The sequence below is a fragment of the Pantherophis guttatus genome, chromosome 1, assembly GCF_059756535.1.
Source record: "Pantherophis guttatus breed Tessera chromosome 1, ASM5975653v1, whole genome shotgun sequence".
NCBI classification, from domain to species: domain Eukaryota; kingdom Metazoa; phylum Chordata; class Lepidosauria; order Squamata; family Colubridae; genus Pantherophis; species Pantherophis guttatus.
Window position 1 is genome coordinate 38,421,148 of NC_142063.1, and position 21,292 is coordinate 38,442,439.

Here is a 21,292-nt window from a genome sequence, read left to right on the forward strand (position 1 = left end):
ATTCTCTCTCAGATTATCCCACCTCATAGAGTTGTTGTTATGGGGAAAAGAAGAGGAGGAAGGCGTGTTGGATATGTTCACTGGCTTGAGTTATTTGTAAAAATAATAAAAGCGAGATATGAATAAACTGTATGCAGCCTTTTGTTCAAATTCAGTTAAAATTTAGAGTAGAAAATACCTAGTTTAGCCTATTTTTTGACCTACTTTCTCCCCCCCCCCACCCCGTGTAATTTATTACGCATGGAAGTAGTAAAACTAACAAGAACAAAAAGCTTTGAGTGCTTTGAGCAGAGTTGAGACAAGGGCAAAGGGGCTGGGTTTCTTTTCTATAGGGAAAACCTGCAAAGGAAATTCTGTTAGGAATAACAAAGCTTGACTGTTTTTCACACAGCATATAAAGAGTTAAAAGAACGTTTTGTCTGCCTTTTTAGCTGAGGAGATGACAGCATCCATGGAGCCCCCAGCAATCTGGAGCTTGTTAAACATTATTGCTGAAGGACTTTGTAACCGCACCTGTTGAAATGCTGTTTTTCTCACTTGCATTTGGCCATCTCTGATAGAATTTCATTTTCTGTTCCAATACATAAAGACAAATAAGCAAAATAAGCATAAGCAAAGAGAGGAAATAAAAATTCTGCTCTTGTAAGGCCAAGTCTTCCAAACTGTCTTTAAATTCAAGAGTTCACTGAATTAAATTTAGGGATGAAGGACTCCTGACTTTCGTGATGTTGCTAAACTATGGCACCCGTGTGGCCAATGGCAACATTGCAATTGTTCAACAGCTGGATGGGCACAGGTTCCATTCTACTTGGCAAAGACCAATCTTTGTAAGATTTAAAATATCTTAGACTCATGATAGGGTTCATCCTGTTGAAATTAACCTCATTTACTCCTAAGTATATTTACTTCCTTTGGTACTAAGCCTTACTATTCAATCAAACATGAAATGGGTTTAGAGTTGGTCTGCAGAACTCAATTTAGAACTGTTTGGAATCTCCTACATTAAGGCTGCAGTTCTTAAGACTTCCCCAGGGCTATATCTGGGCCTAGGATCTAGAAAGCTAAGTCTCCGGGTATCTGCTGAATAGCAGATAAATCTATGGGCAGTTGCTAAGATAATACAGTGCAGAACAATCCTGTCAAAAACTGAGAAATTGTAACCGTTTTCTTGGTAGTTTACTATGTGATGAAAATCCAACTAAGTAATGAATCGTGATTAAGCAATGTCTGCTTTAGCACAGCTGTTACGTAAATCCAATCGCAGAGAATTTACAATCAACTAAGCACCAAATCTTTAAAGCTCTTGGCTGCATTTCTCTCCATTCTACTGAATATTCTTGTATTCATTTTCACTGGGTGCAAGAAGAAAAAACAGTGAATTAAGGGGGGGGGAAGCACCTTGACTCAAACAGGTATTCATCGCATCTATCTGAGAGTCTCGATTCATCCTTACAAAATAAAACACATTTGCAGAGCTTTATTCCCAAGAATTGCATCAGCAGCAGTTTCCTGATTCCCAGGCATGTTGGTGCTTCATTCCCTTTCGGGGAGAAGAGAGGGAGGGGGTGGGTGGGTGGGTGGGCTGGCGACGGCATCCTTCGTAATTCCCCATAGTTAATGCCTCAAGTGACTCCTTCCCCTTTGTTGAAAGCCTTTTGTGGCTGTCTGAGGCTCCGCTCCACGGGCCGGGCATCTAACGAGGAGGCCCCACAGCAAAGTGGGGGGACCAGAGCTAGCTATCAAGCAAGGCGAGAAGTCTGCCCCACCCTGGAAGCAAATCTCCAATGGAATGAATGGAATATAAATACCAGCCAATAAGCAGCCGGCTGAGGGTGTATATAAAAGGGATGGGAAGGTGGAGGGAAAGGCTTCATTTCAGGCAGGTCTTTCTGGCGGAGCTTGCAAGAGGCTGAGAGCGCTTTCCTTTCGCAGCTCCTCGGAAAGTCTCGGTAAGTGCGCAGGGCAAGCGGTGCCTTCGGATTTGAACTTGAAGTCGCCGTGTTGGCGAGCTGGACGCCCGGCTCTGCGGCGTCTTCTGCTTTTCCCAGGAAAAAGGCATTTTTTAAGGCACGAAAGACCAGGGTTTTTTTTTTTCCCCTCTCTCTCTCTCTGCGAACTGGCGTTTCTTTTAAAGCCAGCATCTCGCCCTGGCGAGAGGAAAGGAGGCTCGGGTTCTGGTCTCACGCCGCCACGATTGTAGCTGCTTTCTGGACCGAGAGAGAGACAGAGAGAGAGACATACAGACACACAGAGAGAGAGAGACAGAATCGCCACGTCCAGGATGTGGCCGTGTCCAAAGGAGAGCTCGGGCTCGGAGATAACGCTTCGATCTTGCAAGGGGGTTCCTCGGGTTTTACCCTTAAAAAAAAAAAAATTCGACTCCTTTCGAATTTGGGGGCGCGATGCTCGGCTCCCCCCTCCCCTCTCCGCATCTAGAGTCCTTGGGGTTTTCGCGCAGAGCAATTAGCCACATTCCTCCTCTGAGTTTGTTACGTAATGACGGTCCGTTTCATTTTCGAGTCGCCTCTTCTCCTTAGGCTGAGGTGCCCCCCAAAGCAAGCCCGTTTCTTGGCAGTGCACCGGAGGGAGGGAAGGAAGGAAGGAAGGAAGCCCGCTTGTGGTTCTTGTCCTTATAAAGCAGGGCTGTAGGGGAAGAGCGCTGGTCCCCTTCCCCTGTCTCGGGTGTGGGGAGGGGGGCTGCAGAGGGAAGCCAGGGTTCCCAACTCCCTGCCTCCTCCTCCTGGTTCCTTGCTCCCCGGTGAGTCAGCCTTGCCGGAGCTGTCGCGCATTGCAGCTCGCCCGCCTCAAGCCGAGGCTGCTCTTGCCAGAGGAGACCTTCGCGGCTCCCTTCCCGGAGCCAGGAAGCGAGAGAAAGAGATGGGGGTGTGTGTGTGTGTGTGAAGAAGAGAGAGAGACTCGGCTGCGATCGTCTCAGCCAGCGCCCTTTTTGTGATCCGCTTTAAAAAAAAAAAAAGCCTCCCTCCCGCCTTCCCTGCTTTTCTTTTTTTCCCCCCTCCCTTCGCCGCGGCCGCCACCTGCTCCTTCCGAAGCGCCTCTCCCGGAGAGAGAGAGAGAGATCCGATGGAGAGTGGTAGGTAGCTAAGAGCCCCGCGGGCCCTTCTGCGGTTGTTTGTGCCAAAGCGCTGCGCATCCCTAACCGGCTTCTCTTCTCTTGCAACAGAGAGGAGGAGGAGGAGGAGGAGGTGCCTGGGGGTGCGGAACCGAGGCAGCCCCGATGAAGTGGAAGGCTTAGAGAATGGAGATGCTGGCTGCCTCCTTCGGCTTGCTTTTTGCAGGGCTCTGCTCTCCAAAGGGAACCAACCCGTGGCTGGAAAAAAAAAATAACCCACAGGGAGGGCCCTCGCTTTCTTTTCTGTCTTGCAGCAAAATGTCTGCTTTCTGGAGGTGAAGGTGACCTCTGGGATCAAGGAAAAGGGAGGGAGGCCTTCTTAGCGAAGCCCTTAGGAGCTCCTGGGGGAAGTTAGTTAGGTGGCTGGCTTCCTATTCCTGGTTGCTCAGCCACAGATAGAGCACCTTGACCTTGGGCAAGCCTCTTAGCGCTGGCCCAGCCTGCCTGCCCACCTGCCACAGCGGTATGGGGAGGAGCTGAGTAATATTTGGCAACCCTCCACAATTGCAGGTGCTCTGCAGACAAAGCGTTGAGTTGAGCAGGTCAGGGAGAGGCTGCAAGGTGACCTTGCTCCCGACCAGCCTTTTCCTGTACAATTGAAGCTAAGTGAATACCTTGCAGGAGGCAAAATGATGTTTTCCCTCTCTTCTTTTTCTCCCCCCCTCCCTCAGCTCCTTTCAGACAGGCCAGTTATGCCTTTCTCAAACAGCCACAATCTTTGCAAGATGAATTACTCTGCAGAAGATGAGTATCCGGATCTAAGTCTCCATAACAATCACATGGCTTCCATTCTGACCTTGGAGTTATATTCAAAGCTGAGGAATAAAAAGACTTCTAGTGGATTTACCGTGGATGATTGTATTCAGACGGGGGTTGACAACCCAGGTAAAGGAAAAAATGGCTGCTCATTTAATTTCTCTCTGTTCCTCATTTAACAAGGAAGTGCTGTGCTGCTTTACAAAACACGCCGTCTGTGAGAATCTCCTTGCAGCCTCAAGAGTATTACGTATTTTTTAAAAAAATCTTACAAAGTGTTTGTGCAGAATCTTGACTGCAACCAGAATGGCTTTATTTATGACAAATACAAACCTATTGATTCCTTCTGCTGATTCCTCCCCCTCACACACAAATATTAATGTTGAATGAGAAACTCCCTTCCCCTCCCAGGAAGCCCTAGTTCTAAAGGTATATAATTTACAATTGTGGTTCTTAAAATGAATCCCTGATTAAGAAATATAGCTGCTCTTTGGCAAATAAAGTAGGAGCAGATCTTAGTAGTGGGGATATTACTGCATTTTTCCTGTTACTCTCTAGCAATATTGAACTTTAATAATTAGAAACCGCCTTCCAGTGAGACCATCCATAGTCAAGTTCCCCCAAGAGTCATGTAGCTGACGTTCTAACCCTGAATCTGAGCTAGAAATTGTGAGACAGTCTTTTTCCTTGTAAAATGTCATTCGGACTGGGGTTGATAGTCCTGCCAAAGCCCTGAGCTGGTGAACTTGGCTAATGCAGATACAGGCTTTTTGCTCGGGCATGAAATCAACTGTGGCTATGGAAATGCAAAATGGCTGAAACAAGCCTGATTTAGATGAAATGGTGGTTAGTTGAGGTTAACTGTAGTATATGATAGAGCTTTTAAAATTGCTTTTTATGCCCTTTATGCCTTGGAAACAGTCCTTTAGAAACCATTAGATGTGATGAAGGGAGCGCCATAAACTTCTCTTAACCATTAACAAGGGGGTTGAATTAAGTGATGAAGTCTCTCATAGTCATGATAGCTGCTATGGGCTACTTCTAGAAATAGACTGCTGAATACATGTTAATGAAAACAATAGTGATAAATAGAGCCTCTGTGGTCAATAGTCTTACATTTCAGAGACAACTGTAGTCTTGACATCCTATTTGCAAGTTTTATGGAGGCACCTCGGTAGTCATTTGTTGTGGACTGGATACCAAACTCGCGAATGTTATAAAAAGTCTGTGGGCATCAGTCACTGATGAATTATAATTTGATAATGATCTCTGATGAAAATGTGAATGTCTTCAGAGATGCTTCAGAGATGTGATAATGCGAGTGAGATGGATGATATCCAAATTTGATAAATAACGATTCAATTTTAGTGATTTCTGAGCATTAGGCATCTGAGCATTAGGCAACTTTCCTGTAGGCCTGATAGAAATTGGTCCATTAAGGGATGGCATTGCCAGAAGAGAAGTATCTGGTTTATTATGAAATTGATTGGTGATTGTTTTTTTTTCAGGCATTGATTAGTTTTCCTCAATCTGGTACCTTCCAGACAGATTACTTTACAACGCCCATGGGAACCATTGGCTAGCAGATTAAGGATAACAGTAGTTTTGCACTTCTGAGGGTTGGCAGGTTAGAGAAATTAGCCCTGCTTGAAATCTCACTTTAAAAGTCTAAATAAGAGTTCTCCATTGAGAAAATGGAGTTGCCTTCACTACCATGTGGGTGCTTGTTTTCCTGTGATTCTATTTTGCAAAAGTATGTGTTGCAGAATGGGATTTTGCCAAAAAGAACCCACCCCACTTTGTTTTCAGTTTGACTAATGTGTGCCAGTTGTAGAATTTGGACTGCCTGTTTGATACCTACACAGAAAATATATATAGTTCTGTGTATTTTTATAATAATAAAATATACAGATTAACGGAAACTAAGGTTTTAGGTTTGCCTAATTCTGGAGCATTCAGGGTAAACCAAATATCCGAAGCAGCTTTACTTTCAAAGAAAGTAAGGAGAGAGAGGGAGAGAGTTTTAAGTGTGCTACATTCACACAAACCTATGAGCAAACGACAAAGTCTAATTGAACAGAGAACTCTGTTCGATTGTATCAAAAATGTCTCTATACCTTATAAAGCTAACGACGTGCAAAATCTAATGTGTTTGGAAATGCCAAATGCTAGAATGGAACTTTGAAACCAAAGCTCTTCTGGCTTGTTAATTCCTGTAGGCCATCCCTTCATTAAGACAGTAGGATGCGTAGCTGGTGATGAGGACTCGTATGACACATTCTGTGAACTCTTTGACCCAGTTATTGAAGATCGACATGGAGGCTACAAACCTACGGATCAACATAAGACTGACTTGAATGCTGATAACCTGGAGGTAGAGAAGTCTTTTAAAAAGAAGGAAGTATTTACGAGGAATCCTTGGTTCTCTCTGAGCTTTCTTGCAGATGTTCCATTACCCTAACTAGGTAACATCATCAGTGCTGGCCAAAACATCAGCACTGATGATATACCTAGTTATGGTAGTGAAATGTCTGCAAGAAAACCAGCTCAGAGAGCACCAGGGACCTCTCATTTCAACTCTGAGCTACAAATATTCTCCTTTATTGGCAAATGTTAACAGATTGCTAATTTATTCTTTTGATGCTGTACCTTCTTATTCATACCTGGTAGGGCATGTTAAAAACTACCCATTGGTAAGCTGCCTTAACCTAGAATTATTTCTGCAGCAATGGAATATGTTTACTGAGTGACATTTACGAAGGCTGCAATCTATGTTGCCAGGTTCAAAATTTTAATAGATTCCTGTTGCTGAAGAGTTGTAATAGAAATGGCACAGGTATGTTTAGGATTGGCTTAGGCCTCACTATTAGGTTTCTTTCTTATGTGTAGAAAGATCATATTCTTCAGGAGAGAATGTTTGTACATCTGGACATTCATTTAGAATCCTTTGGGCAACAAACAACATGATAAATTGACTTGTTCAGTCCTTTATGCCTTAGCAGTGGAGATGGATAAATCACTTCTATTATGACATGTAGGATTGAAAAGTATTCTATCACTATGTCTGTCAGTATAAAAAATGGCTAGTGAGCTGAGCTTGCCTGTTCATGGAAGAAAGTCATCTTTATGTTGGAGAGATTAATGCATTGATGCTCTGATTTCCTTCCATGTATTAGACTCAATTCAAGGACAGGTAAAGGACTAATAATAATGAAGCAAATTGAAACTTTACCTGTTTTCAAGCCCCTGCAGCAGAAGAATGGCATATTTTTGGCTCTAAAGTTAAGCCCTTGATTGCCAGTATCCCATTTCCAGAATGGAGATGCCCCCTAAAAATGGGCTTTTCTCTCCAAGACAATATCTCACACTTCCTTTATCTATAGGAATGACAAGAGTTGGTTTAAAATGCTTCTTTCAGCATAAGTCCTGACCTTGCTTAATACATCTGCTAGGAAAATTATGGAATGGCGCTGTTTATCAGCAAGGCTGGTTGCAAAAGGTTGAAGTAGAAGCAGTTGGGAACTGGGTATTGGCTGCAATTTGTACAGCCAAGTCAATAAATCAATCAGAATAGAGCTGGAAGGGACCTTGGAGGTCTTCTAGTCCAACCTCCGGCTCAAGCAGGAACCCTATATCATTTCAGGCAAATGACGGTCCAGTCTTTACTTAAAAACCTCCAGTGATAAGACATCCACAACTTCTGAAAGCAAGCTCTTCCACTGGTTAATTGTTCTCACTGTTAGGAAATCTATACTTAATTCCAGGTTGCTTCTCTCTTGATTAAATTGAAATGAAAATACAGATTTAATATCACTTGCATTTAAATATGCGTCCAATGTAACTCTGAGTTTGCCATTCATTTACAGAGTAAGTCTAGATGGAATTTGCTATTGGATCTCTTACTACTATGATGAAGCTCTTTCCTTTTATAGGGTGGTGATGATTTGGACCCCAACTATGTTCTGAGTTCACGTGTCCGAACTGGTAGGAGCATTCGTGGCTTCTGTCTGCCCCCCCACTGTAGCAGAGGAGAGAGACGTGCAATTGAAAAACTTTCTGTGGAAGGTAAAATTCTGCATTGCTTTTGTACAAATCCCAAAACAAGTAGAATTGGTCTGATTATCAAAAAGAACAAATAGATATATAATAGGGTAGAACTACCCATGCCTTTTGCATTATTGGTAGTCCTTAACTTATAACTGTTGACAATTATTTGGAATTATGGCCTCTGAAAGGGTGCTTTATGGCCCATAAAGCACATCTGGACATCACAAAATGTTGCATCACCACTCCTGCTGAGAGGACTCCTAGCTTTAGGGGCTGGCTGAAATAGCTGCCTCCCGAGGAGCTGAACTCCTTTAATGGGGTGCAGAAACGGAGCTAAAATCCTATAGATTTTAGCCCCTTTTCCGCATACCACTGAATGAATTCTCTTCTGTGCATGAAGGGGAGCTGAACTGCTTTGGTAGGCAGATTTTTCAGCCAGAGACAAGATGGAGCTGAAAACTAAGCAGAGTGCATGGTAAAATAAGAAGCATGAGATACCCTAGATGAGGGAGGAAGGCCCAGTGCAGAAACACATGTAAGTCTCTCTCTACTTGGGTTGAAAATCCTGTTTGGATATGGGCAGGGAGGATTTTCAGCTCCTGAGCAGAACCTCCCAGGACTTCTCTATTTCCCCCCTACAAGCACCCACACTCTTTACCTGGGATCCTATCTACCTAATGACCTGTGCAATCACTTAACAATCACAACCATGAGTGTTGGGATTGCAGTCATTGAACAAAGCAGTCATGTGAACAGTCACATGCTATCTCACTTAACTGCCTCGCTCCACAACCAAGATTTTGGTCTCAATTGTCATAAATTGAGGACTGTTTTGTTTAATAAGACGCTTGGTGAGTATGATTGAACTATCTCTCGGCTGTTTCATATTAAACTCCTTTGTGTCAGCCAGAAAGATGTACCATACCTGTAGCTCAGGGGTGGGTTCTACTTACCTTTACTACCGGTTTGCAACAGGAGCATGTGCAAAAGCTTCTGCGCATGCGCAGATCACCCATGATGATGGGTGGCAGATGGGCGGAGCCTCCCGCTGGTTTTACTACCAATTCTATAGAACTCGACCGAACCGGGGGCAACCCACCACTGCTGTAGCTGAATGCACCTTTGAAAAAGTCTTGCCTGCAGCAGAAAATTGAACTGTAGTTACTCTGTTTCCCTTGCATTTACTTGTATTTATTCAAGTAAATGCAAGGGAAACAGAGTAACTACAGTTACAGCTCCTCTCTGTTTTTTAAGTGTTCTCATGTGGGGAGCTTTAAACACATTGTTGCAGCCACCATCTTGACATGAGTGTGTTTTGCAGATAACCCTGCTGGAAGATGTTCCTGAAAACAAATACTACTTCATGAGTATCAAATAACTGCATGTTAATTAAAAAGCAGCTACATTGAGCGAAGGGTGCATTCTTCTACCCATTCCTGCCTCAAGACTCTGGAAAACAGCCCAGTGCCTTGCTCTGCTAGAGAATTGTTAACAGTTAGCATGTCAAGCCAAAACTACCCTTTTTTGCTGTCTTGGCATTAATGAATGGTAGGCCAGAATATGCATATTCTATTAAATAACTCATTTAAAACAATCTCAATGCTACAAGCCTCCCTATTCTTCCTTCAGCTTTGGCCAGCCTGGAAGGGGACTTCAGTGGGAAGTACTATGCTTTGAAGAATATGACAGACGCCGAACAGCAGCAGCTCATTGATGATCACTTCCTTTTCGATAAACCTGTTTCCCCTTTGCTCTTGGCTTCTGGAATGGCCCGTGACTGGCCTGATGGAAGGGGCATCTGGTGAGTATTGCCAGGCAAAGTTGTGTCTTGAATATTGAGCCGTTCATTTAACCTTGATATTGCGATTTGTAAATTCTTATAGCCATCCAGTTGTGGCTTATTCAACAAAGGTGGCTTCACAATATTGTGGATTCCAACTACGTGTGAAACTGGTCAGTGAGTTGATCAGCAACATGTGTAATTTAATATTAGAGACTTGCTGGAAGACAGAAGCTCTTTTAACGTAAGATGCAGTTCATGTTACCTGATAAGATACCGTAGTTCTGTAGAATTAACTTGGATTCTCTCTCCTGACCCATACTTTTTTCTGATGAATTTTTTAAAAAAATTAATGAAAAATCCTTGCAGTGCAAAATAATACTTGTCACAATAACTTGGTGTTAACTAAAGAAGTTAAAGGCATGAATGATATAAAGAAACATAATTAAAGCTAGCTTATATTAACATCATTAATTATTTCTCTTCTTTCCTTTCTGCCCTTGTAAACAATCCTTTCACGCTTTAAATAACCTTTTGTTCTTAACTTCTTACCTGTTGCTTTCTCAAGACCTCATTTATTCTATCCAACCATGACTTTTTTCAGGTTCTTTACCCTAACCTGTTCATTCATTCTTCTCATGTTTGTTTTCCAGTTCAGGTTTCATTCATTCCCTCACCATATTTTTTTTCAGGCCAATCATTCATTTTGTATTAAATTCAAATAATTCAGCACCTATTGATCCTCAAATATTGATATTTTAATTTACTTCATTTGATTTATCTTGCTGTCTTTGGTTACATTTGCAAATAAATATTTGTGCTCTCCATATCCTTTACACATATGTCTCTCATCCCTCATTTTTTGCAGCAATCATTTTTCTTATATATATTTTCCTACTCATCCATCCAGGTCTCCTAGAAGAATATTTTTTTCTTCCTGGATCACATGAATTAAAAATATAGAGTTTTTTCCATAATTCATACCTGGTTTTTCCTATTGTCTCTATTCCTTGAACATTACATGCAAATATCAACAGGCTATGGATTCCTACATTAATGTACACCTTTATCAATGTAGATAACACATTTCATACTTAGACATCAGTTGTTTCACTCACAGTTAACATATGCCTTCATTTGTTGTATGTATTCATTAACTCCTAATGAATTGGTTTTATATTCTGATGAAAGAATTGATTGATGACTAACTATTCTTGGGCAGTATAACATTTCAAGGAGCCATGGTGGCACAGTGGTTAGAATGGAGTATTGCAGGCTAATTCTGCCGACTGTCGGGGGTTCGATTCTCACCTGCTCAAGGTTGACTCAGCCTTCCATCCTTCCGAGGTCGGTAAAATGAGGGCTCAGATTGTTGGGGGCAATATGCTGACTCTAAACCGCTTAGAGCTGTAAAGTCTAAGTGCTATTGCTATTGCTCACTATTGGTATACCCATTTCTGAACAAATGCATAATTGTAGTGAGTGCAGATTTCCCATTTATAGTTACAAGCTTGGAAGTGTTTAGTATATTTTGTTAATCTACTAGGCAACCTGTGCCTAGTAGATTGAATCAGCGTTTCAGACATATTTTCTTACCTTTCAGAGAAACAGAATAATCCAAGGGTGGGCAAAAACGCAGTGGGAGCAGGAGTGACTTCTGAATTCCTGCTAGCTTCCCCATTGAGATCCCTAGTGGGAATCTAGCAGGAAGTATTTGAAATCTCCTTCCCTTCCAGCAAGCAGGTGGCTGATGTTGGGTGGGGAAAGAAGGGATTGCAAGTAGTTAGAAGTTATAGAAGCTTTGGAAGCTTTTTTGGTATGTAAACTTATATATGTTTATTCTATGTTTGATATAAAGGAGTGTGGAGCTTACTCATTTTTGTCTTCTTAGGCATAATGACAGTAAGACTTTCCTTGTGTGGATCAATGAGGAAGATCACCTTAGAATTATTTCCATGCAAAAGGGTGGAAATATGAAAGAGGTTTTTGCTCGCTTCTGTTCTGGGCTAACCCAGGTAAATATAATGGAGGCACGTGGACTTTGCCCAGGGATCTAAGTTGGTGCAGCCTTCTCTACAATATCCAACTCAAAGTGCTGATTTAAATACAGTACAGACTTTAGGACAAACATATCAGGATATGTTTCAAATTATCTGTTTAGGAAGAATTAGCGGTACAGTGAGCTTGAAAGTACAAATACAGATCCTTCCTGCCCTGGAGACTTCTTGGATATCACTCTCCCTGTTTATTGAAGGAATAGAGGTCAAATAATAGTGATGTATAATGTATATATTCCCTTATGTCTCTGGCCAGAAATCTTGAAAGACTTGCAGATTTAAGCCATTCTGTAACTCAGTAGCCTGTCTTGTACTAACAGATAGTTAGTTATATGCAACTTCAGAAATGAGTTTCTAAGAGCAGAGGGGGCCAGTCGCAGCATGTCTCCAGTCCCAGCATAGCTTATAATAAGGTTTGGCCATTGCTTTTTCTAACATAATGGTGTCTATGCTGTGGTATGCCACCATAGTTGAGGTTGGGGGAAGTCTCTTTAATTATTTGTAATCTATACAGTAACTTCCTAAATTCTCTGGGCACATTAGGTTGCCTAAAATGGTAATATGTTTCTAAACAGTAAAGAAATAGCAATTAGTGAATCACAGAATCAAAATTTCATCTTTCATTCATTTAAGATGAAAGTGTATTAGCTCTAGCCATCTATTAAGGATAAAACAAGAAACTCTATATTGTATTTGCTTTGTGTGTGTGTGGGGGGGCTCTGCTTACTTTCTAGTGGTATACTGGGAACTGCATTTCAGCAAATGGACAGAGAGAAAGGAGGGGAAGTAGTACTTTTGATTATTTAAATTCAGAAACAAAGTGATATAATTTACTTCCCATACATATACTATATATGGCATATTAAAGTGATTACATTTTGATGGCAGTCTTTGAATCCACTCTGCAGGTTTCACCAAAGATTTGAGGTCTTCATTTAAGCCGGAGACCTTGATTTGGGCCATCCTATGCCAATAGTATTGCTTTTCATCAAGTTGAGGTTCTACTTTGGAGAAATGCAGAGTGGGAGACCTATTTTTCATGAAGAACCTTGCTGCATGTCTTGCTCTTACTGTATGGTGCAGGCTTTATCTCTCCTTCCACTTTTATGTTTGAGAACTGAAAGAACTAAATTACCTTCATCCTATAAAACAATCTTTTATATGATCATGACAATCCCACTGCTGAGCCACTGATTGTTGCATGACAATGCCAAAGATTCAATTATTTTTACATGGATTCTTGTCTAATCTCATATAAATGTAATGGCCATAGTTTCTCAGGGTTCCAAGTAACATACCTGTAACAAACAAAACTCCTGAATTCCTCAAAGAATAAGTTTATTGGATATGTCATATTGGCACAGGCTGGTGAAAACAGACTCTTGACTATTCCCACAGTTTTCACCTAATTAAAAATAAAAGTTTGTCACTTTCTCTAAACTATCAGTCACATGGTCCAATCAGGATACTGTCCAGTTGCTACATGATTCCAGTCTCCTCCTCCTGAGCACCTGCAGGAATGTCCTTGGTTCCCAAGAGAAAGTATTTTGTTTTGATTACAAACCCCAACTATCTCTATTCCCCCCCTCCCTGTCCCTCTTCTACAGCGTGTCAGTGCTGAAGTCTCAAAATGGTCTCAATCAGGCCAGCTTCAGGGCTGACATTATTTAATGTTGGAATCTGCAGATATCTTTAAGTTGTGTTATTGACCATGAAAGATCTCTTCAGTTTTTTTCAACTTGTGAAATGAAGAAACTCTTTATAACTATCTGTATTTCTCTCTAGCTTGAATCACTCTTCAAAGCCCAAAACTATGAATATATGTGGAATTCCCATCTGGGATACATCTTGACTTGCCCATCCAACCTTGGCACAGGTCTCCGGGGTGGAGTTCATGTTAAATTGCCGAATCTTAGCAAACATGAGAAATTTGGAGATATCCTCAAAAGGCTTAGGCTGCAGAAACGTGGTACAGGTGAGAAAGGAAGCATGGGTGGTGCTTGTTTTATTTGATTGAAATCAGTGAACCATTCTGTCCAGGACTCATGGGCCAGATTATGATGAATGATAAACATACAATAAAACCCATTTAAACAACTTCTGAGAGGCATTTTAAAACGTAACAAAACGTTTAAACAAAATGGCTGGGGGAAGGTCATAGTACAAACAAATGAGCCTTCTATGCAGATTTTTAAAAGATAAATATTCTCTTTCAATCTTGCTTTTGTATGCAGGGAATATTTTTTTCCCATGTAAAAGCTACAAAGTGCAAAATCCTGGCATCACTTTGAGTTATAATCAGTTTCTTTCTCTCTAACTTTGAGAGTTTGGCTTTGGGTGACATCCCTAATTTTGAAAAATGTCATACCTCTGTCTGTATTTAAGAAATATTTCTGCTCCTCCAGTTGGCAAATGCCATCTGACTGATACTTATTCAGCCAAGCCAAGATATTAATAGTTAAGCACAGATTGTCCTAGAATCTCATTCTGACAGCCCTCAACTTTGAAGTCTTAGCAGACATTAGGCAGATTTTTACAATAAGAGTTTTGATATATTGGCCAAGAATTCTGGAGATTCTGTAGCCCCAATATATTTGTAGCTGCCCAAAGAAATGTGCTCTCTGAGTCCATGGGAATGAATCCCCACTTAAGACAGGAAGATGATTTTTTTTGCCTTCCTGAGACAGCAGTAACAGCATTGCTGTTCGCACTAGTTAGGCATCATTCTGAGCAGGATCTATTTATCACTATCTCTCTATCTAGTTTGTCAAGAGCAGGAGTCTCCAACCTTGGCAACTTTAAGACTTGTGAACTTTAAGTCCCAGAGTTCTGGGAGTTGAAGTCCACAAGTCTTAAAGTTGCCAAGATTGGAGACCCCTGGTCAAGAGTCAACTCCCAATGACTCTTGGTGGCTTACAGATAAACACTAAAACAGTTAAAAACAAAAATAAGAAAGAAAAGATAACAAGATGACAGAACCTGACTGGAATGGAAAGAAAGAGTCCAGGGGGTTTCACCCACTCTTCCCAAAGGCCTGGAATGGGCTAGAAGACTCATTGAAACACTAGTAGAGCAGGAGCCATCCAGATCTCGGGGAGCAACCTTATTCTGTAGGGCAAGTGGTGCTCCAAAGCTTCTGGCATCCTGAAACTGTTTAATTGAAGGAATCTGTAATGCAGGCCACCCCAGCCAGATTAAATTAGCCAGGCAGATAATAAGCAGTGGTATCAAAGGTAAATAGTCCCCCAGGCAACCAGGCTTTATGCCATGTTGCGAGGTAGCTATGTCGGCTACATGTTCAGGCAGCCTCCATGGTTTTTTTTTCACGGTGTCCATCATTCTGAGAAATCACTCCAGTGACGCATGAAGGGCAGCTGTTTAGGACTGGACTGCAGAACTGCTATGGAGAACCAAATACTTTAGGCAGAGTGAAACAGCGCTGCTGGTGGTAGATTGTGAGAATACAGGAAAAAAAGAACGTGACTCAATTTAGTGTTGCATTCTGCCTCATAGCAGGAATGACCCTATCTGGCAAGTAGAGTCTACTCAAAAAACATAAAGGCTGACTTTCCAAGATCGCTGTTGTGGAGGCGAGGTCTATTCTAAGGCAGCTTAGTTTTGATGTCGGATATTTCAAAGGCATGGCCCAAATGATACGACTCCCATAGTGTCCGATAGTTCACATGCACAATTCACTTCTGGAATTTAGGGACTGCACGTTGCTTTTCCTTACTAGAAGCCGTTTGAAAGGAGGCACATCCTAGATAAGCAATTTAATTGGATTTAATCCTCATTTTGTGATCTTAAGACAATCCTGCAGAATTTTTAAGATAAATATGCTGACTGGATGCTTGTAAAGTAGCGCTGTTCAAACATGCTGGAATGAAATGTGTATGTGCGTATACTGTACTTATTTGAATTTGAATTCTGATCCCAACTTAACAGTATATTCATGGTATTGTAGAGCATTTAATTTGGGTTCCTAACTTCTGTTTTGGTTTGTTTTAGGTGGTGTGGACACAGCAGCTGTGGGGGGAGTATTTGATATCTCCAACGCTGACCGTCTGGGTTTCTCTGAAGTCGAGCTGGTGCAGATGGTAGTGGACGGAGTAAAGCTGCTGATTGAAATGGAGAAACGCCTTGAAAAGGGCCAGTGCATTAATGATATGATCCCAGCTCAGAAATGAAAAGCACTTTAATGTTCTAGCTCCTCATGCTTCTTCCTAACTTATTGGATGAATTATACACACAAAAATAAGATGACGCTCCGATCAAAATCATGGAGTCACAAGAGATTTTTTCCCCACTTAGTAACATTGTAGAAAGTCTTCCATCCACATGTGTTAGAGTTTATTTTTTTGATGGCTGAAATATCACTGAGAAACTGAAATAAAAAAAAATCATTTGGCCTGAAAAGTATCTTGATTTTGTTATTGGGTTAAAAAAGAATGATAAAAGGTAGCTAAAGCTACAATCTTACAGCTGCCTTAAAGCTGCAGGAGCTAAAGGAAGATTCTAAGAAGCAGCACAGACTAAACGTTACGTCAACTGACCGCCATGAGTGGGCCAATGTCTATAGCGATAAGAGCTTTTTTTTTTTTTTTTTTTAAACTTGCAGCTTTAAGATGTGTGGACTTAACTCCCAGAATTTCCTAGTCAGCCTGTATATCTTAAGAATTCTGCAGGATAATCTTAGGATCACGAAAACATCTGTGGTATTTCTGTGTGACTTGCTGTTTTGGTCTTATTTCCAATCAGAAAATATTCATTATAGAAGGGTTCTCAGTGGAAGGTTTCTCACTATAAGGCCTGTCACTTGTCCTTTAGACAAGTTCAAGCAGCTACCAAACGTAGCTTTTAAAAACACAACTATTTTCCCTATTGCTTTCCACCACCCCCCATAGGATGGACACCATGTATGCCGCTGGGTGAGATCATTCGTAGTTTTGGGGTGAGGTATCACCAGTACGCTGATCTTTACATCTCCACCCCGGACCAACCCAGGAATGCCCTTTCCGTGATGTCTAAGTGCCTGGAGGCGGTGCAGGTCTGGATGGGCAGGAACAGGCTCAGACTCAACCCCTCCAAGACGGAGTGGCTGTGGATCCCGGCATCCCTTGATCTAGCATCCCCATCGCTTTTGATGGGAGGGGAGTTGCTTACTCCCTCGGAAAGGGCTCGCAATCTTGGTGTCCTCCTGGATTCGCGGCTATCCTTAGTTGACCATCTGACGGCCATGACCAGGGGGGCTTTTGCACAGGTTCGCCTGGTGCGCCAGTTGCGACCTTTCCTAGATGGGGTTGCCCTCCGTACAGTCACTCATGCTCTCGTCATCTCTCGCCTGGACTACTGCAATGCCCTCTACATGGGGCTGCCCTTGTGGTGCACCCGGAGGCTCTAACTGGTCCAGAATGCGGCTGCGTGGGCTGTTATGGGAGCCTCCCGTTACTCCCGTGTTACACCTCTCCTGCGCGAGCTGCACTGGTTGCCAGTGGTCCTTCGGATCCGCTTCAAGGTGCTGGTACTTACCTATAAAGCCCTACATGGCATGGGCCCGGGGTAGTTGCAGGATCACCTTCTACTGGCCTCCCACCGCCCAGTGCGTTCACATAGGGCTGCTTTGCTCCGGGTGCCATCGGCCAGACAATGTCAGCTGGTGGCGCCCAGGATGAGGGCGTTCTCTGTGGCCGCACCAACCCTCTGGAATGAATTACCCACTGAGCTCCGGACGGCCTCCGACCTCCGCTCTTTCCGCAGTGGCCTGAAGACATTTTTCAGCAAATCTCCTGATCTGCTGGGAGTTTTTACTTTAACTGTTGGGGATTTTAATTGGATTATTTTAGCATTAATTTATTGTTTTGTTGTTTTATTGTTGTGAGCCGCCCCGAGTCCTTCGGGAGAAGGGCAGCATATAAATATGAATAAAATAAATAAATAAATGTATACCACGTTTATCCAATATTCTTTTACTCAGTGGTGACCAGTCCCATTATAGAGGTGGGGGAGAGGAAGAGGAGAAATAGCTCATGTCTGCATTCCTTAAAGCAGATGCTTTTTTTGTACTCCTGCATTTTCCAAAATACTTTCTGGAGATAGATTCAGATGTTGCACAAACTTCATATTTGTTGAGCTGAGAAGGGGGCAAGGCCTAAACTCGTGCAACCAGTTTACTAAATGATTATATGAAAATTTGTTACATTTGTATTTGCTGCCTATCTCACTGTGGATGTATTACATAAGCATATCTATAGCTGCTGGATTTTTCTTCCAACTATCTTCCCTTTCTTGCTCATGTCTAATGAGTGCCAAGGGACTGACTTTTTAACAAAGATGGTGCAATTATATCATTGATCATTGCTGATGGTTAGCATCCTGGGAATATCCCCCACCCTCGTTTTGGTGTCTCTAACAAGAAATTCTGAGTCATAACAGGATGGATTGCTCAAATGGGTCAGAAGGGAAGCTGTAAAGGCCCATGGCTCATACAAGACTTCCAAAGAAGTAGAATTAATTAAAAAAGTGCACCAGTCCAAGCCTTGTATCTCTTACACTGGATCCACTTAAACCCTTAAGAAGATTCCACCTGGCTTGCATTTTTGACACCCGGTTCCTCATTATTTTGCTTCCCCCCACCCCACAGAAGCTTAGCTCCAAATTTTATATGAATTGCCATGCTTCCTCAATTGCTCACGGTCGTTTATAAATGCTTGAGAAGTAATGCTGGATCATTGTTTTTACTACAAATCTCTCTATAATCCTAGTAATACCAGTCTTTTCCAGCATGTGTCCCCACCAGATGTATAAAGTTCAACTCTTTAAGGATTCTCTCTCATGATCATACCAGCAAGTAATTCTGAGAATTGAAGTCCATACAACTGAATGCATCTAGACATCCTCTTGTATCATGAGATACTGTATACTGCTTCTAAATATGGAGGTTTCATAGAATCACGGCTTTAGATAGATCTGCCCTACATCTTGAGGGAATATGAATTCACTGACATATCAATGCAATGGTACTACTCAGTTTTAATTGATTTTGGTTTTAATTGGGTTGTTTTTAAATCTTGGGCCGAAATTATTTAATTGTTTTTTAAACTGTTTTAAAATTTTATATGCAATGTTTTATCTCGGCTGTACACTGCCCTGAGTCCCGCAGGAGAAGGGCGGTATAGAAATAAAAATAAATAAATAAATAAATAAATACTCAGACATGGACAACAATAATAGAATCTGAGGATCTCCATATCTGCTAACTGGAGGAATGAATATTGTTCTAGGAACAAATCAAGAAGATATATAGGAGTCATGAATTTTGCCCATTATTTTAACCCAAGAGAATGTTGTGCCTCAGGTTCCAAAACCTGGGCATCGAATCAAGAAAAATGCCTAGATATTGACTTTTAGTGGTTCTTGAAAGCTATAGTGGATTCTAGAACTTAAGGGTTGCCTGTGACAGGTACTTCATTAATTCCTCTAGTACTTTTACCCAATATTCTCTCACAGAGAAAGATTTCTAATAAGGGACACTGCATCTTATGTTGTACCAAAAATCTAAATTTTTAATCCCAAAGGTGCTTTTTCATTTGCACCACTCAGGGGCACAGGTGATGACTCAGATAAACCTCCAGCTGTCTTCAAGGAGTATAAATCCTTCCATTCCCCACCATCCAGGCAGAGCTGAATAAGCTTCTGGGATGGAAAGTGAAATGTCTTCAAAGGAAAACCAGAAAGTTGCCTCTTGAAAAAGCACCTTTGGGAGACAACCATGACCTGAATGACCGAGAATCTCCATAGACACTAAGTTTTTAACCCTACAACAGGATTGTAGTCAAGAAAGAATCAACCCATTCAATAGTATATTGGAAAACCGCATGAACTCTCCAATGGTATTGAATATCAACCTCTATGTCAAATTAAAAAGAGAAATAGTAGGCTAGTGTACTCGGTTCATGATCTTCATGGCTAGACAAATAGCCAAGTCTTAAGTGAAACCCAGCCAGCAGGGTTGGGGCCAATCTGATAAAATGAAATCTGAGCCCAAAACAAGGATATAATCTGAATAAGTGTATTTGAATTGGCCCTCCCTAGTTCTGTGGAACATAAAGGCAGAGAAGGGAGAGAAACATACAGATTTGCAAGACTATTACTGTAACCTTATGATATTCATGATTTTGGTTTTCTGTCTGGACTCCCTGGAAAGGCTGACACATGGGCAGATTGAAAATGTCCATAATGACACAGCATTGTGCCAAGTTTTTTTTAATATTAGTTGCCAAATCTTAAGAACAAAAAATGTCTCACACTTTAGTATGGACAGTAAGTTTTAATGAAAGTGAAGAGTGTTCCTTCCTAAGAGCTGAATCCATTGAATCAATTTAGATTTCTCTTTACCTCTTGGTGAATATTTATTTGTTAAACAAATATATTAATTTTCCTGAAGAAGTGAGTTGAGTTTTGATGGAATCTCCAATTCCCCAGCTGCTCAACTTACAAACAAATTGCAAAAACATCAGTTCCTGCCATTTATTAATGAGGAATCACTCACTGGAGTACATGCAGGTAATCTCACAATCTCTCTTTTCTCTGACCAGCAATTTCAGCTGAAATGTCCTCTCTTTTTTAAGGAACATCTTCAGTTCACCATGTCCTCATTTGGAGCTCATAGGCAAAATGTACTATTTAAGAACATGAGGTTCAGCCAATCCTCATTTCTTAATCATTTTGGAATTATTATTTTTTATTGCTCTTTAAATAATGAGACCCTTCGGCAATGGCAAGCTTCATGGCATTCACTGGGTGAGCTTCCATCCGTCCTTTGTAAAATGAATTTTAATTACGTTTAAGGTTTTTTTTTTAGAATTAATAGCAAAAGAATAACTAGAGTGCTGATTTCATAAAGTTATAAACAGGGTCCAAATTGAATGTAATAAGATTCTGAAATTAAATATAAGATTTTAAAAACATGAATTATTCATGTTTTTGCATTCAGAGGAAAGACATGCTAACAGAAGAAATAATTATAATTAGAGGGGAAGAACACTTAAATGTGAGCTGATGATGCAGAATGAAGCAAAATCTTTTAACAATAGATAATTGAGAGATATTTGTGAACAATGGGTTCAGAAGTTAGTTTTAAAGGTCTCTGCTATTATTGATAATGCTATGGAAGAGGAACAAGTATTACTGGATAAGACTGAAGTTAATTTAAATGTGTGTTTAAAAATGACTGCCTACAAGAAGGATGTGGAAAAAGATGAAATGTTGGCTATACAAATGAAACCAGTGAATGTTTGGTAACTAAAAAGAACATACAAATGATGAACTAGAAGAGAGTCTTGGATAACTTTTCTAAATTAGATTTACAAAAGAGACTTATTTTTTGTCTTTTAAATTTATCTAAACAGTTAAAACAGTTGTGTTGTTCAGTAAATTTTTATTGGATTTTTACAGATTAGAGTTGAAAGATAATGTTTGGGAGACTTGTTTAATGATAGAAAAAGAGATGTATAACCACAGAAA

At 41.1% G+C, this 21,292-nt stretch overlaps 1 protein-coding gene across 1 annotated transcript; it reads left to right on the forward strand.

The window, feature by feature from the left end:
• Positions 1-1,838: 1,838 nt before the first annotated feature.
• Positions 1,839-16,186, forward strand: CKB (creatine kinase B). Its single transcript, XM_034418534.2, has 8 exons — positions 1,839-1,949; positions 3,802-4,015; positions 6,106-6,260; positions 7,819-7,951; positions 9,563-9,734; positions 11,605-11,728; positions 13,556-13,745; positions 15,779-16,186. Exons 2-8 carry the CDS (start codon positions 3,823-3,825, stop codon positions 15,955-15,957), a joined length of 1,146 nt encoding a protein of 381 aa, XP_034274425.1. The 5' UTR covers positions 1,839-1,949; positions 3,802-3,822; the 3' UTR covers positions 15,958-16,186.
• The last annotated feature ends 5,106 nt before the right edge of the window (positions 16,187-21,292 follow it).